Source organism: Syzygium oleosum, unplaced genomic scaffold (genome assembly GCF_021117445.2).
Source record: "Syzygium oleosum isolate NSW1041296 unplaced genomic scaffold, Sole_v2.1 Sole_v2.02, whole genome shotgun sequence".
Lineage (NCBI taxonomy): Eukaryota > Viridiplantae > Streptophyta > Magnoliopsida > Myrtales > Myrtaceae > Syzygium > Syzygium oleosum.
The window spans coordinates 15,589,932-15,604,386 of NW_026607486.1; the positions used below are offsets into that span (position 1 = coordinate 15,589,932).

At 39.0% G+C, this 14,455-nt stretch overlaps 1 protein-coding gene and 1 long non-coding RNA gene across 4 annotated transcripts; both read right to left on the reverse strand.

The window, feature by feature from the left end:
• Positions 1 to 2,102: 2,102 nt before the first annotated feature.
• Positions 2,103 to 6,024, reverse strand: LOC130137370 (uncharacterized). Its single transcript, XR_008815819.1, has 2 exons — positions 3,290 to 6,024; positions 2,103 to 3,227 (listed from the first exon to the last, which is right to left on the reverse strand). It is a non-coding gene; the product is annotated as an uncharacterized LOC130137370 (long non-coding RNA).
• A 354-nt stretch (positions 6,025 to 6,378) lies between these two features.
• Positions 6,379 to 14,199, reverse strand: LOC115672011 (uncharacterized). 3 transcript variants are annotated; one of them, XM_056308657.1, is made up of 7 exons: positions 13,966 to 14,199; positions 13,788 to 13,866; positions 13,508 to 13,554; positions 13,158 to 13,324; positions 12,440 to 12,647; positions 10,043 to 10,215; positions 6,379 to 6,698 (listed from the first exon to the last, which is right to left on the reverse strand). In XM_056308657.1, exons 1-6 carry the CDS (start codon positions 13,969 to 13,971, stop codon positions 10,048 to 10,050), a joined length of 675 nt encoding a protein of 224 aa, XP_056164632.1. In that variant the 5' UTR covers positions 13,972 to 14,199; the 3' UTR covers positions 6,379 to 6,698; positions 10,043 to 10,047. The 3 variants fall into 3 exon arrangements, with proteins under 3 accessions (XP_056164632.1, XP_056164631.1, XP_056164630.1); XM_056308656.1 differs by having other exon boundaries at positions 6,379 to 6,583; positions 13,942 to 14,199; XM_056308655.1 differs by having other exon boundaries at positions 13,942 to 14,199.
• Between the last annotated feature and the right edge of the window lie 256 nt (positions 14,200 to 14,455).

Here is a 14,455-nt window from a genome sequence, read left to right on the forward strand (position 1 = left end):
CTTGTAAAGCTGAAAAATGATCCTATTGTTAGAGAGTTTCCAGATGTGTTTTCCAATGATTTGCTAAGTTTGCCTCCTATAGAGAAATTTAGTAGTGTATTAAATTGATGTTCGGTACAACACTAATCTCTAAGGTATCGTATCGGATGGCACCTATTGAAGTGAAAGAGTTGAAAACGCCATCACAAGAACTTTTATTAAAAGGTTTCGTTAAACCCAATGCTTCACCTTGGGGAGCTCCGTCTTATTTGTGAAAAAGAAGGACGGTGGTACGAGACTCTATATAAATTACCATGAACTTAACAAGGTGATGATAAAAAACAAATATCCTTTACCCCGGATTGATGTTTAATTTGGTCAACTTCAGGGAGCTCGAGTATTTTCCAAAATCGACCTTCATTTTAGGTATTATCAATTGAAGATAAAAACAAATGATACACCTAGAATCGCTTTCAAAACAAGGTGTGGCCATTATGTATTCATTGTTATGCCTATTGGATTGACAAATGCACCTGTTGCTTAGGGTGTTTAGGGAGTATTTAGATATATTTATTGTAGTGTTCATCGATGATATTTCGGTATATTCGAAGAGTTTGGAGGAACATGAGCAATACTTAAGGTTTGTCCTATCGATTTTACGTGAAAAGAAGCTGCATGCTAAATTCAATAAGTGTGACTTCTGCCTTGATCATATAGAATTCTTAAGTCGTGTGATCTTGAATGATCCTGAAGGATGGCATTTCGATAGATGTGAAGAAAGTTGAAACAGTTGTTCAGGGGAATTGGCCTACTAATTACATAAGTGAGAAGTTTCCTTAGGTAAGCAGGCTATTACATGTGATTTGTGAAGGGATTCTCCAAAATTGCTGGTCCACTTACTTGCTTAACTCATAAATGGACTAAATTTGTTCAATCAAATTAGTGTGAGCACAGTTTTCAAGAATTGAAGAGGCGTCTAATGTTAGCTCCTATATTGATCTTGTCTTCTGGAATTTATGCAAGGTGATGAAGTTGTGGCATATTTTTCTAGACAATTGAAATCCAACAAGAAGAACTACTCACTCAAATTTCAAAGTTAGTAGTGGTTGTATTTGCTTGAAAATATAGCAACGCTGATTGTATGATGAAAAATGTGAAGTCTTCAAAGATTACAAGAGTCTAAAGTATATTTATACTCAGAAAGAATTGGACATGAGACAAAGGATGGTTAGAACTTATGAAAAATTATGGCCTATCTATCAATTACCATCTAAGTAAGCAAATATAGCAGCAGATGCCTTGAGCTGTAAATCTTTGGAAATATGGCGACTTTGTTGACTTCTCAAAAACTTATTCTTGAGGATATGAGAAATTGACCTGAAAGTTTTGGTGCATCAACTTGGTGCTCAGTTAACAAATCTTCGAGTCCAATTTAAATAGATGAGAATCAGAGAGAACGATCTAGACATTAGTGGATATGTTGAGATCCAGCGTTATTGACTTTGGTGGTTCGTGAAACGAACATCTACATTTGGCTGAGTTCTCTTATAATAATAACTATCCTTCTAGCATTAAGATGACTTTTTTTGAGCTATGTACGGTTGAAAATGCAGAACCCTATCTGTTGGGATGATATTGGCAAGAAGAGACTAACCGGTCCTGAATTCACTCAGCAGTCAGAAGAGAAAGTCGGGTTGCTTCGAGAGTGTCTAAAAGAGCACAAAATCGTCAGGAAAGTTACGGAGACCCTAAAAGGCGCAAGGTGGAATTTAGTGTGTGGTTTCATATATTCCTAAAGGTTCTCTTATGAAAGTTGTCATGAGATTCAACTAGTGTGGCAAGTTGTGTCCTAGGATCATTCTTGATCTTAGAGAAGGTTGGCGAAGTTGTTTACAACCAGCCCTATCAAGTGTACATGGTGCTTCGCATGTCTCTTTATTGCGGTAATATGCATCCAATCCATAACATATTCTAGATTTTTACACTCTCAAGGTTTTGAGGAGCATCCTATTCGTATCGTCAATAAGAAAGTTCAAGTGTTACGACGCCGAACTATTCCATATGTGAATACCAATGGTAGAACCAGACGGAAAGAGAGGCAACTTGGGAGCTCGCGAAGGAGGTGAGGCACAAATACCTTCATTTGTTTGAAAGTAGAGGTAAATTCAAATTTCAATGACGAAATTTCTTTTAAGACTTTGTTATTGGGTAAGAAAATGGGCAAAACCCGATTATTAGATTAACACTTGCCTAACAAAATTTAAATTAGACTGATCTTACTATAATAGGCGAATTAAACCTATGCCTATCCAATGCCGAAGTGGCATTTACATCGTAGGATTGAATGATCCAATTTGCCAACCAATCTTCACATGAATTTTCTTCCCTAAAACAGTGAGAGATAGTTTGTTTCTAAAGTAGTGCAAATACTTCTTGCGAGTCCATCTCCACAATAATTTTGAGAGATTGCCAATTTGAGGTAAAAAAAAAATACCCCAAATTGGATCAAAGGGTAGGAGCCAAAAAAAAATATAAAGAGAAAAAAGTCTCGTCAAAGAAGGGAAAAATGGACACTCGGCTTATTTATAAGACAGAGAGTACGCTTAAAGAGAAGGAAAAAGAAAAGAAAGTAGAGAGAGGAAAAAGGAAAAGAGGACTTATCACGTACACGCCACGGAGACCTCTCCAAGCTGGATTTACTTTGATTCGCAACGCCCGCAAAAAATTCAAGCCATTTATTTGTTTAATCGGAATAATTTTTGCAATTAGGGCACAAATTCAAAGTCATATGAAATTTGAATTACGAAGTCGAAATCGGATTTCGCAATTCAGATATCACGTAATTTCGAATTTGCGTCCTAATTCCGAAAACTATTCCGATTAGACGAACAAATAACTCAAGTCCTCACGGAGCGTTGCGAACCGAAGAAAATTCGGCTTGGCGAGGTTTCCGTGGCGTGTACGCGCAAAACCCTCTTTTCCCTTGTCCCTCTCTCTTCTTTTACCTTTCTTTATTTTCTTTCCTTCTCTCGAAGCGCGGTGCTCTCTTATCTTATAAAACGAGTTGAGCGCCCCTTATCCCAATCAAGAGTCCACACATTACACATTGGTATTGCCAAGTCTCCCCAGAAAGGCGAAAACGGGACTGGGAACTGTTAATATGCTCTAGGTTATACTTATAGGGATGGCCATTGGACCGTGTCGTAACGGGCCGTACCGTGCCAGCCCATCTTAGGCCCATGTCCCGCCTCTCTTGGGCCCGTGTCGGGCCAGGTCCGTCGGCAATGAACTATACTTTTGTAATGACCACAACTACATTGTAGCTGTCTGGCAATTTTGACCAACGACCGTCATATCATTTCAAATACGCACACGTAATTTTTTGTAAACATATATATTTGCTCAGACAAATATTATAGCCGTAGGTCAACATAATACCGCTTTTTCAAATAAAAAAAAAAGTTGAAATACCAGGTAGATCATGGTGTATATATAGGACATACAACGAGACTTTTACACCAATCTCTTAAAATTGTATTTACGGTTCGACAAACTCTTCTGCTCCTTGACCTTTACCCACTCGGAACGAGATGACGTACGGCCGGTTTGAATGTCAATGTACCGGAGTTGGGCAATAAAATTTCTCGTATATGGTCAATATTATAGTGTGCAAATAGTGTCAAAAATTCTTCACCGTGATCCACGAGATGGGATAGGACATCCAATGGATGAACAAATGGTTATCGACACGGGGTGAGCGTAGGCCCGGGTCACGGTACCAAGTATAGATCAAATTTCACCATTTTATTTCAATGAATTTTGTTAACGAGTGCCCCGAAAACACTTGTTAAACATCCACACAAATAAAGCCACGTCATTTCCATAGCACCACTTTCCCCGTGTTATGTGCTATTGATGTATGGAAAATGAGAACCTTTCTTTATTAGGTTTGATTAACAAGTTTTAATGGGGCACTTATTAACAATACCCTTATTTGATTAGTAAATATTAGGGTTTAATGCACCATATAAATACTCAATGTAAATCAAAATCTAATCATCTATCATCAAGCTTTTTCGATTGTGTCCACTATTCATATTTAATAAAATAGACGAAATCTATTACATGATTTGCATCTATTATCAAATCACTTTTCATTCTTATTTCGAATATCTAAAAATTTGAGCGTTTGGACTATTATTAGGGGAACTTTAAGCATATGATATTTAGACAATCAACAGGAGGACAGTAGCGTATCATACACTTATGTTTTGCTACAACAATTTTTAACGATTGATTGCGAGGATACATCGCAAGTCTTGAAACAATTGGACGGCGTTATAACGTTCTTTACACTCACGACATCGCATTGCATAGTTGTACCTTACCACAAGTGTCCAACAAGTGTATCCTGGAAGTGTTCGACACCTTATTTTCGATGATACTCATGAACGAATCAGCCCGAGAGAAAAACTTACCTAAACTCGGATCCACTAGACCGAGTCCATCACAGCCATTGATCATGCAAAGATCGACAACATAATCAACGGCGGTAATAGATCCGATCCACGTCCATGCAAGATTCTCTCGCTCATGTAAACCCAACACATCTGACAGATTAGATCATCTAGCTCGTCTGTCAGACTCCAGATGATCTAAAGTGTTTTTGATTCAGATGGTTTGAGCTCCACCACAAGCTGAGTTCACACAACTTCTCGCCCACATATATATGTCTAAGACCCAGATCTATAAACTGAAATGATAAAGAGAAAAAGCATAAAACGAATTGAATCAAAGCAAAACAGCTACAAAAGGACAGATCTACACTACCCACACATATCAAGAAACCCTTGAGCCATTACTCGGTACAGATATACATGAAACATGTGCAGACACAGAGAGAGAGAGCATGGATCTGAGAGATAAACGAACAAACCTTTTTGCCATGGCCGTCAAAAGCTCTGGGGAAAAGAAGGGAAAGGGAGGAAAAGCAGGAAATTATTGGCATGGGTGGTATTGGCAAGAAAACTCACCCTCCATAACACATCTGTGCATGACAACCGAGAGCGATTCCTCTCACCAAACGACCCATGCCCACAACTTCCTGAGACCCTCTCTCCCTTTCCCTCTCTTCGTCTCTCTCTCTCACTCTCTCTCTCGATCACTCAGATCTGTGTTTGTGGGTTACCTGTCTTTCTTGTTTTTCTTAGGTTTTGGGTGATGAACGGAAGACTGCGATGTCCATCGAAAACGGGAGAAGGGGAAGGGAAAGGAAGGAGGCAAAGGAGTGTATGGAATGGGAGGAATAGGAAAGAGAGCAAACGCCATCCACTCAGTCACCGTTTTTCCTACCCTTCCATTCCATGCACTCCCCGACGCTGCATCTTTCTTTCCCCCGCTTCTCTTCCTCTCATCTCTCTCTCTCCTCCCCGTGTGAACTGAAAGATATATGTTAGTGGGGGGTTTTTATAAAAGAACAAGACATTGGATGCCATTTCAACTCCGCCAACCACTTTTCTGGTCTTGTATTGAATGGCGGATGGTGGATGCTTCTCGGGAACGCGGAGTCGTCCTTGTCACGACTGAAACCCCGACCCCCACTGTTTAAAGCGAAAGTTAAAAAAGCCAATTTGATGAAAGGGAGGGAGGCGTGCCCCCCGGGTTGGTTGGACCGTAGTGTCTGACGACGAATGATGCCCCCCACTAAAGCCTGAAAAAGATGCCGAGCACCATTATGATATTAGATCGGCCTGTCTAGAAACTACAGATAGACAATTTCAAACGAAGTTGTCCCATTATTGTCCACCCTAAGTCACGTGCAGGTTCGTCCGAACCGTCAAAAGCCAAAAAAATGTTGCTGGAGAGACCTGAATTTCTGAGCAATTACCGAAGCTGTATCAGCACCTTGATTTGGATTGATACCCAGAACTAGATTGGTGTACACTGCAGACGGACCGATGCATACCCGAGAAACTAATCCCCGACAGCTTTTGATTACTTTCCAATGGCGGGTAAGACCGCAATCACAGCACTAATTTCTTTTGTTTCTTATCAGGGCAAATACTACTACGAAAAATCCCGAACTATGTCCTCTTTGACCAAAACACCTTGACTTTTTTTTGAATTTCCAAAAATTCTAAACTTACCCGTTATGATACAAATACCCCCAATTTCTTTTTGTGTCACGAAAAAACCCAAATTAATACATATGTAACATATATACCCTCTATTTCAATTCCATCCAAAGTATATTTGTTACACTAATATAAAATCAGGGGTTTTTTGAGGTATTTGCCCTTCTTATTACTCCCTTTGCTTTCAAGTGATTTTAAATCAGCTTTGAGAAATTCATCAGCTACTTTCTTTTCCCAACAAAAATGGCAATGGCAATCAGACCGATTAACTAGCACGCACACGGGGCTTTCCTAGCAAAACAAGTTCCCAGTCAACAAAATCGGCACAAACTGTACATTCGTGAGGCCACAAAGTATATCGGCTTATCAGTTTGACAGAGAAGCTGGCGAGAGAGATTGACGACGGTTTGTGCAGCTCCACAGAAGGCAACAAGACGTTGAATTATTAAGCCCCGATTTGAAGCAAGAACCTGCATTTAAAAGAGCATGCAATGAGAACTAGGCGCCGGTACAAGATTCTAGTTTACACAGAATCCTCGAGAGATGCTGCCTCAAAACAAATACCACTCGATCGCTGCAAAACACCTACATTCCAACAAAGAAATATAGTTTTAATTACTTGAACGCAACATGACAGTTCGAAGCTCGACCAAGACTCAATACTGAACTAGAGTTTAAATAACCGTGATGTTTCAAACAAAATTTTATTAAACAAGTTATTTAATATGCTCGAGCTCGATTCAACTCAGCTCTAAAGTAAAAGAATTCTACTAAACACTTGAATAAAGCTCCGGTTTGAGTTTTCAAAGTATGAAAAATAATTAAATATATAAGATTACAGTTACAATTATGTTAGCTACTAGATTAGGGTTAAAAGTCGCTCAAATTCAACTGTACTAAAAACTCAATCTTGATTTGATATGATGTTAATTTGCCTACACTTGATTCAAACTCAATAAAAAATTGAATGGACCTCCAGTCAAGCAGCTAATGAGTTAGACTCGAGTAACTAACAAGCGCCGCAAATTATTTGCAGCCTTATTGAGAGATCAAAAGCATAGAATGCCGAGACAGAGACAATAACCCAGGTCAACATGACTCAGCAACATTGTTAACAACTTGAGCTAACCACAGACAAAAGCAAACTCCACCTAGATCATGTCATGAGGTCCTCTAAAAAGTCTGCAACAATCACTTTCTCACTCAGGCTGAAGTTGCCCACTAGGTTCTTGGACTTTTAAGCATCCAGAACAGTAGAATTATCATGGTGAAACAGACGAAAAAAATGCCCTAGGCCATATATAGCTAAGGGCATCAGATTTTCTCCAGGCGTAGTAAATGCTATATTTACTACGCCTGGAGAAAATCTAATGCCGTTAACCATATATGGCCCGGGACAATAAAGGTTCAATGTGTGTACGTATACATAGTCAACCTGGGTCCAATGGTTGATAAATAATAGATATCCTCATAGGGAAATAATGCATTAGACTTGCACATATATTATGGTATATATTTATTTACTCTCCCAAGATCATCCGCAACCCAGATACTGAAAGGTCATTAGTGCTAAAAAACCCAGAGTTAGAAAAGGATGAAAAAGATTAGGCTTGGCCCAAATAAAGACAAAAATATTTTCTGTTCTCTATTCTGAAGTAAGTTTGGCAAACTCTTTCTGAGACAAATTTCGGAAATTGTTCTTGAAAGTATCAAAACACTATTTTGAAATTGGATACTTTGTACCTTCTCGAAAATAAAAGAAATGAAAGCAAGAACAATTACCATACAAAGTAATTACAATGTTAAACCAATAATAAAATTAAAATTATATAGCTAAGATAGTTTTCAAATCACATTTCACCAAAGGCATGTACATAAAGTACTAGATAATCAATGTTTTTTCATTACAAAATTAAGAATTGAGAACTACAAGAGAACATTCATCCTTATGTCTCCTATGTAAGCAGAGCAACAAGTTGAGAGCTCATCTCTCATCTCAGTTGCGGAGAAAGATCATATTACTTTGCTTTCTCGATAGATTTCTTGGAGATTGTGTTATGGAGTACCAGTGGATGTAGCAGAATGCTAGGAGAACCAGCTTTGATCCATATTACTCAAGCTAGTTCGAATACATGTTCTATTTCCTATAGAGAGACAGGAATGCAGCCATACATGGTCAAACTCCTTCTATCATTCAAGTGTAGAAGTGCGTTATATTTGCAGTTAAACATTGAATTTAATGTCATCAAGTCCTCAAGCAGAAAGTTCAGTCTGTATTAACTTTGCAGCATGGTTGTTGGGATCACAATCCAGTGATCCAGATATTCCACAATGATCCGGATCGCACCAAATATCACAAACAGGTGGGATCGTGGGAGGATCACAATCCAGATGGGAGCGTATAGGATCGCTCTCTTTCAGTTCTTAATTTTCAGTTTCTCTGTTTTCTGTGCAGCTCTAATCCACATATCTTCTAAAGTTTTTCCTCTGCTTTCTTTTGTTAAACTTTTTTTACTGATTTTTGTTTTAGTAGATTTTTTATTGTTGTTTCGATCAAGAGTTTGACTAATGTCCAGTTTGGGTGAGGATGATTTTTAATAAAGAGGAGTATAATGTGATGAGAAGATGTTAGCCAAAGATGAGGAATTTTAGGGATGAGTCAATTTTGGAAAACTTCTTCTCTTCTTCTGGCTGAATAGAAAGGTAGTAGTTGTCACTGGGTGGTTTTTTGAACAGCTTGCTTTAAATTCATATGATTTTTAAGTGACATGTTTTGTTTGAACTTTATAATTGTATATTCTTCATACTTAAGATGGATATGGAGATTAAAGAATGCAAAACTCAGAAATTGACCTTACTAGAGCTTTATTCTCTCTTCTTAATGTTAATAGGTCTGTAATTGGATAAAACAATTTCAAATTTTTACATTTTAGGTCTCAATTTGTAACTTTTCTACGATCTTACAATCCTCGATCCGATCCTACAATTTGAATCTCAAAGAACTTCAACTGATTCTGTTTAAGATCCCAATCCTGACAACCTTGCATGGCAGCTCTGTGCTAATTAGCACATCCATTTCTAGTTTATTTTATATCCAAGTTTGGATTGTTCATGTTTTCTTCATATTACTGCAGCATTGATTGTATTCTGCTTATTCTTGTAATGGATGGTTGTACTCTTGCAGCCTTTTGGCTTGTATTTGGCCGCTTGCCCTTGTTGAGGAAATAAAGAGTTTAACTTACCCATAAAAAAAGTATTTATCCAAAAAAATCTCTCTGAAGAAGAGACTGGAAGGGTCATGTGACGATGGTGCAAACAACAAGGCCATGTCCTATTTTTCTAACTTCATAGTTTTTGGTTTGAAGAGATACTTGACTTTCTCCTTCCAGCCTTCAGCCACAATTAAGCCAAACCACACAATCCACCACCAGGAAATACGAATGCCACTTTCTAGCCAAAAATGGAGATATGGTAAAGTAACTTATTCGGGCATAGTTTAAGTCTAGAAAACTTTTTTATGACAAATGTGACACTGTGTATTCCGACATTAACAGCAACTTTTGACGTAAGTGATGAGAATGAAAAAGACAATGTCTGATCAATTTGATGCAATATTTCATGGTTGGTTCTGTTTCATCAATCTAAAAAACAACCGACAGTGCCTTTGCAAAAGCTTCACAATTCATGCCCTCTACTAGCTCCAACATTAACCTCCCTCAACATCGTAAACCTATCACATGCACCAGTTTTTTTTTTTTATGTTTCCAATTAATGTTTTTCTTCAAATGCAGTCAGACACAATCATTTGCAAAAGTGAATAGACAGAATGAGAAGGTGGAACTGCTGCTCACTTACTCAGCACGTCGATTTTCACTTGAAGACGATATGCAATAACTGAAAAAAGAGAAGTTACCAAAGTAGATTCTTACCTCAATCAACTTGACTTAACATGCACTTCAATGATGTCCTCATCCTCCATTCCCAAACTATCAGGGGTTGCTGATGGACTGATCTTCTCCCCGTCAAATGTAAATACTAAATTTTTTAGGTTAAGCTTGACTCTATCTGCATATAACTTGAACAGCCGCTCAAACTTGTCATCCTATAGCAACATCATGGAAGTTAAAGTTCGACCAGTATGAACTTCAAGGGAAAAAGAAAGAAATTATAAGCGTTAAGGAACAAGATGCCAACTGCCGCATGATGCAAAGAAGTAATAGACAATGTGTAAGTGTTTGAGCAGCATGAATTTGATTGCTACAGCACTGAAATTGGATCTGGTGTGCTTGGCTTGTTAGGAGAATCAGAAGATAGCCTTCTGAAAAATATGCTCACCATCATTAATCAGGCCCTTATGGAATCATTTCAAGTAAGGTTGGAAGGATATGCTGCTGAATAGCTACCAGCAGCAGAGTGGAGAAAGAACTTATTTTACTTTACGAGGATGGTGGTTGTGGGAGAAAGCACATTTTAAAATTATCGCACAGGTACAGAGACTAAACAACCATCCAGAAAGAAAAATTAAAAGCCGCAGGGAAATCATTAAGGAGGTAGTAGCCAAAATCAATAATCATATGACAGGTACATGCCATTTTACTGTAGACAGTTGACTCTCCAATTGCATATCACAAGGAATGCTGCACCCAAATCCACTCAATCAGAGACATTCTACCTTATACATTTATTCCTAAACGTGCCTGGACAAAATCCAGTCCATCTGACATAGATGATGAATCTACCTTGAGTTTTTCAAACATATAAAAAAACTAAAGAAAAGAAAGAACCACCCAACCAGCCTATAGATGACCCCGGGAGATTACAGCAAAAGGACCGGAGACGCTAAGTCATGTCAAAGCAAGAACTAAGTTTGGCTTATTGAAAAGGATATTCCTTGAACGTGTGTGCAGGTATGCTATAGACCTCATTCCCCGAGAATTGTTCAGCATGCCATAAGTATAATTACACATGACTTAGACTTGTCGCGACATGCCTGAGGATGGCCTGATGTGATCTATGAACAACAATATAGTTTCAAAATGTGCTTCTAGGATCACAGTATTCAATAATTTAAAGCAACCAAGCAACAGTAGGGAATTATAAGGATTATACTCATTGGGCATTAGTCCTTTTAATTCAAAATTCATAGAATTCATTTCAAATGTTTGACCAAAAGGGGTGATTCTAAACAGATGATCTTGTAACACCACTCTGGCAAGTACCTATTAAACCCAGATGAGGAAAGGCCCAATAGTTTTCCCTACAAACCCAAGAAGAAAACTAGCAGAAAATTAAACGAATGATCCTTAAACGAAAGTACCAGCTATCCATACATACATAAAGTCGTAAATATGGATGTCATGCAACAGCAAAACTGAAATCAGACGAGACTAAATTCTCTCATGACTGCCTAACATTTGTCACCATCATTATGCCACTCTGGTTAGATCATTTATTTCATGCTTACTTGCATTTAAACATAAAGATATTTGCCTGATCGAAATAGCACAGTCATAGTTACCTAGAAAACGACGCTCAATATAGTGGATTACATTGAAGGTTGCTTAAATCGACATCTTTTATCACATTGACTACTAAAACTGATTTACTTCATTCTTTGAACTATCAGACCACACCGGGCAGTCAAGAACCAACAATTCTACCATGTGCTATTTGGTATGCAACGTTAGATTCTGGTTAGAACTATTGACCACTTTGTGATATAGTAAATCACTGAGAAGAATAGACAAATGGCTAAATGGAATGAATGGAACAAATCGCAGTTCACTGATCAATGGCGGAAACATTTCAGAGTAGACTGACTTCGCTTGGAATTTACCAACTCAACATCATTTGATCATCATAGTTCCAACTCTTAGACAACCTCAACAAGAAAAGTCTCCACAATATATAAACATGACTAGCTAAACATTCCAGAGTCCAGACATTTCACAAGTAGAAAATTGCACGTAAAGAATTCACAGAAGAAGAAGCGGACTCATAAACTGAGTGAAATCTGATAAAAATTGGTCAAGAATTCAAATGATTACAAATCTAAAAGTCAAGAAAAAACTAAAAAACAAAAAGTAGAAGGGTATACAGATGTCCTTCATTACTGACCTAGCCGATTTTGTCACCACCACTATGCTAGTCTAACCCTCCAATTGTATGCTTACACAATAGAGAGAAGAAAAGGAGATAACAAGATGTAGATCAGGACTATGTTATTGTTAAACACAACCAAAAAAAAAATAGAATTCTACGTGTTGCGTCGGCCAGCAATTTTTTAAAATACACTTATTGTCTAGACATTCTAAATGCAAACATACCAGAAAAACACGAAATTGCTTGGGCCCATCCTTGTCCTGTATCGATATCACTATCTTAGCTCTTTCACATTGAGGCTTGGGTAATTCAGCAGAAGCATCCTTCAAAGATTGAGATGGACTAGAGACCTCTCTCTTAGCAGAATCCTCCTCGGATTGCAACAAATCTTTGGTAGATTGTGCAAAGGTTTGAAGCTCCTGCTTCATCAACCTAAGGCCAGAAACCTCATCCAGTTAGCTCAAACAGGTCAAGAAAAGATCAAACTGGACAAAGGAAGAAGTCGGGTAGACACTTTAAATTTCTGAAACTTAAAAGTAAAATTGACAACACCGAGCAATATATCCAATTAAACAGCAGCTTGCAATGTGTATGTAGCAAATCAGACAGTGATTAGGCATCTCAAAATATCTTCATGTGACGAGAGCTGCCCGAAAATTTTAGCGCTATTACCAGCAAGCATACTAACTAGGGGACACAATCATTATCGAAATTAATAGGGGAAGAACTGGTACATGGAAAAAAAAATCCAGCATCTCAGCAACAATCCTAAAAATTCAACATCATACGTGATTGCATGTGTAAATCTTACAAATTTGTACGGTTCATGCAGCCTATATTATACGCAACAAAAATGGTTAACCCTAGAAGATCAGAAAAATAGGTTCTGGATGAAGCATAGCATACAGATACGTAGGCAAATTAATATTGTCCAAGCGATACCTCAATTCCTTGAGTGCAGGATCTTCGGCAAGCTTCCTCTTCGCATTGGCGTCAAATTTGGGTGGCGGGGGCATCCAATCATCTTCTTCTTCCTCCTCCTCCTTTTCTTCTTTCTTGCCATCGCAGACAATCACTCGAGGAACGCCATCATTCTCTCCCTTCCCATCCTAAACCCGGAAAACAGACACCACAAGTGACCAACAATTATTCCAACAACTACTAAGCGACAGAAAGAAACAAACCCAAACCACCAAAAATTCATCAAAAACACTCCGCTCCGCAATCGAAAAACATTCTCCACACTAACTTTTGCAGGGTACACCAACGGAAAAACCTTAACTCCAGATTACCTTCTGTCGCTTCGAGACGAAAACCGGCTCCTCATCAGAATCATCATCTACAAAAAAGCAGCCCAACCTCAGAAAACTCCATTTCAGAGCAATCCCACGATACAGTAGCCAACCAAAAAACTCTCTCCTTTCCCAAAACCAACCAGCGTCAAAATCCCGAGGAACCGCCTGACATCGAATAACGAAAAACGCACGCACGCGCACACACACAATAAACAAGCAACGAGCTTTAACACTCTAATTCCAAACGACCACGCTAGCTTATTTCCCAAGAACCCACCATCGAGGCAAACGAACTTGGGCTGCACGCGCCTGTAATCGAACAAGGGCTCGAACTCTTCCTCCGCCAACTCGCCCTCCTGCAGTACCGCCGCCGTCGTCGTCATCATTCAAATCACAAACGCAAGAGAAAAGGAAACGAGGGAGAAAGGGACCCGCAAAACGAAACTCGACCGCACCGCCATCGAGTCTGGTTCGGCCCCAAGACCTCGGCGAGAGCTTTTGCTCCGGGTCGACGCCGGTCCGTCCAGGGGCAGGAGCGGAGAGGCGGCGAGATTCGTCGTCCTCCCCGGCCAAAAGCAGCGAACTTGGATCCGAGCGCGCTGTTTGAACTTGCCACCGAAGGGAAGAGAGGAGAGGAGAGGAGAGGACGCTGGACAACAACGGAGGGCTACAAAAAGTGGAGAGCACCGAAGGCCGGGAAAAGTGCCAAAAAAGTCCTAAATCTTTTGCATTAGTGCCAATTTAGTCCTAAACCTTTTTTTGGTGCCAATTCAGTTCTAAACCTTTTACATTTGTGCCAATTTAGTCCTAAACCTTTTTTTGGTGCCAATTAAGTCCTAAACCTTTTAAATTGGTGCCAATTCAGTCCCTAAACCTTTTGTTTTTGTGCCAATTTAGTCCTTAGCCAATTTAGACCGGAATTTGCCTACGTGGGCCTGCCGGCCG

Bases quoted from the DNA above. Each gene is read 5' to 3' on its own strand.
- LOC115672011 (XM_056308656.1), bottom strand. From the start codon at position 13,971: ATGGCGGTGCGGTCGAGTTTCGTTTTGCGG. The intron at 13,555-13,787 runs GTGGGTTCTTGG...GCTTTTTTGTAG, and splicing joins CAAGTTCGTTTGCCTCGATG to ATGATGATTCTGATGAGGAG. The intron at 13,325-13,507 runs GTAATCTGGAGT...TTCCGGGTTTAG, and splicing joins TCGTCTCGAAGCGACAGAAG to GATGGGAAGGGAGAGAATGA.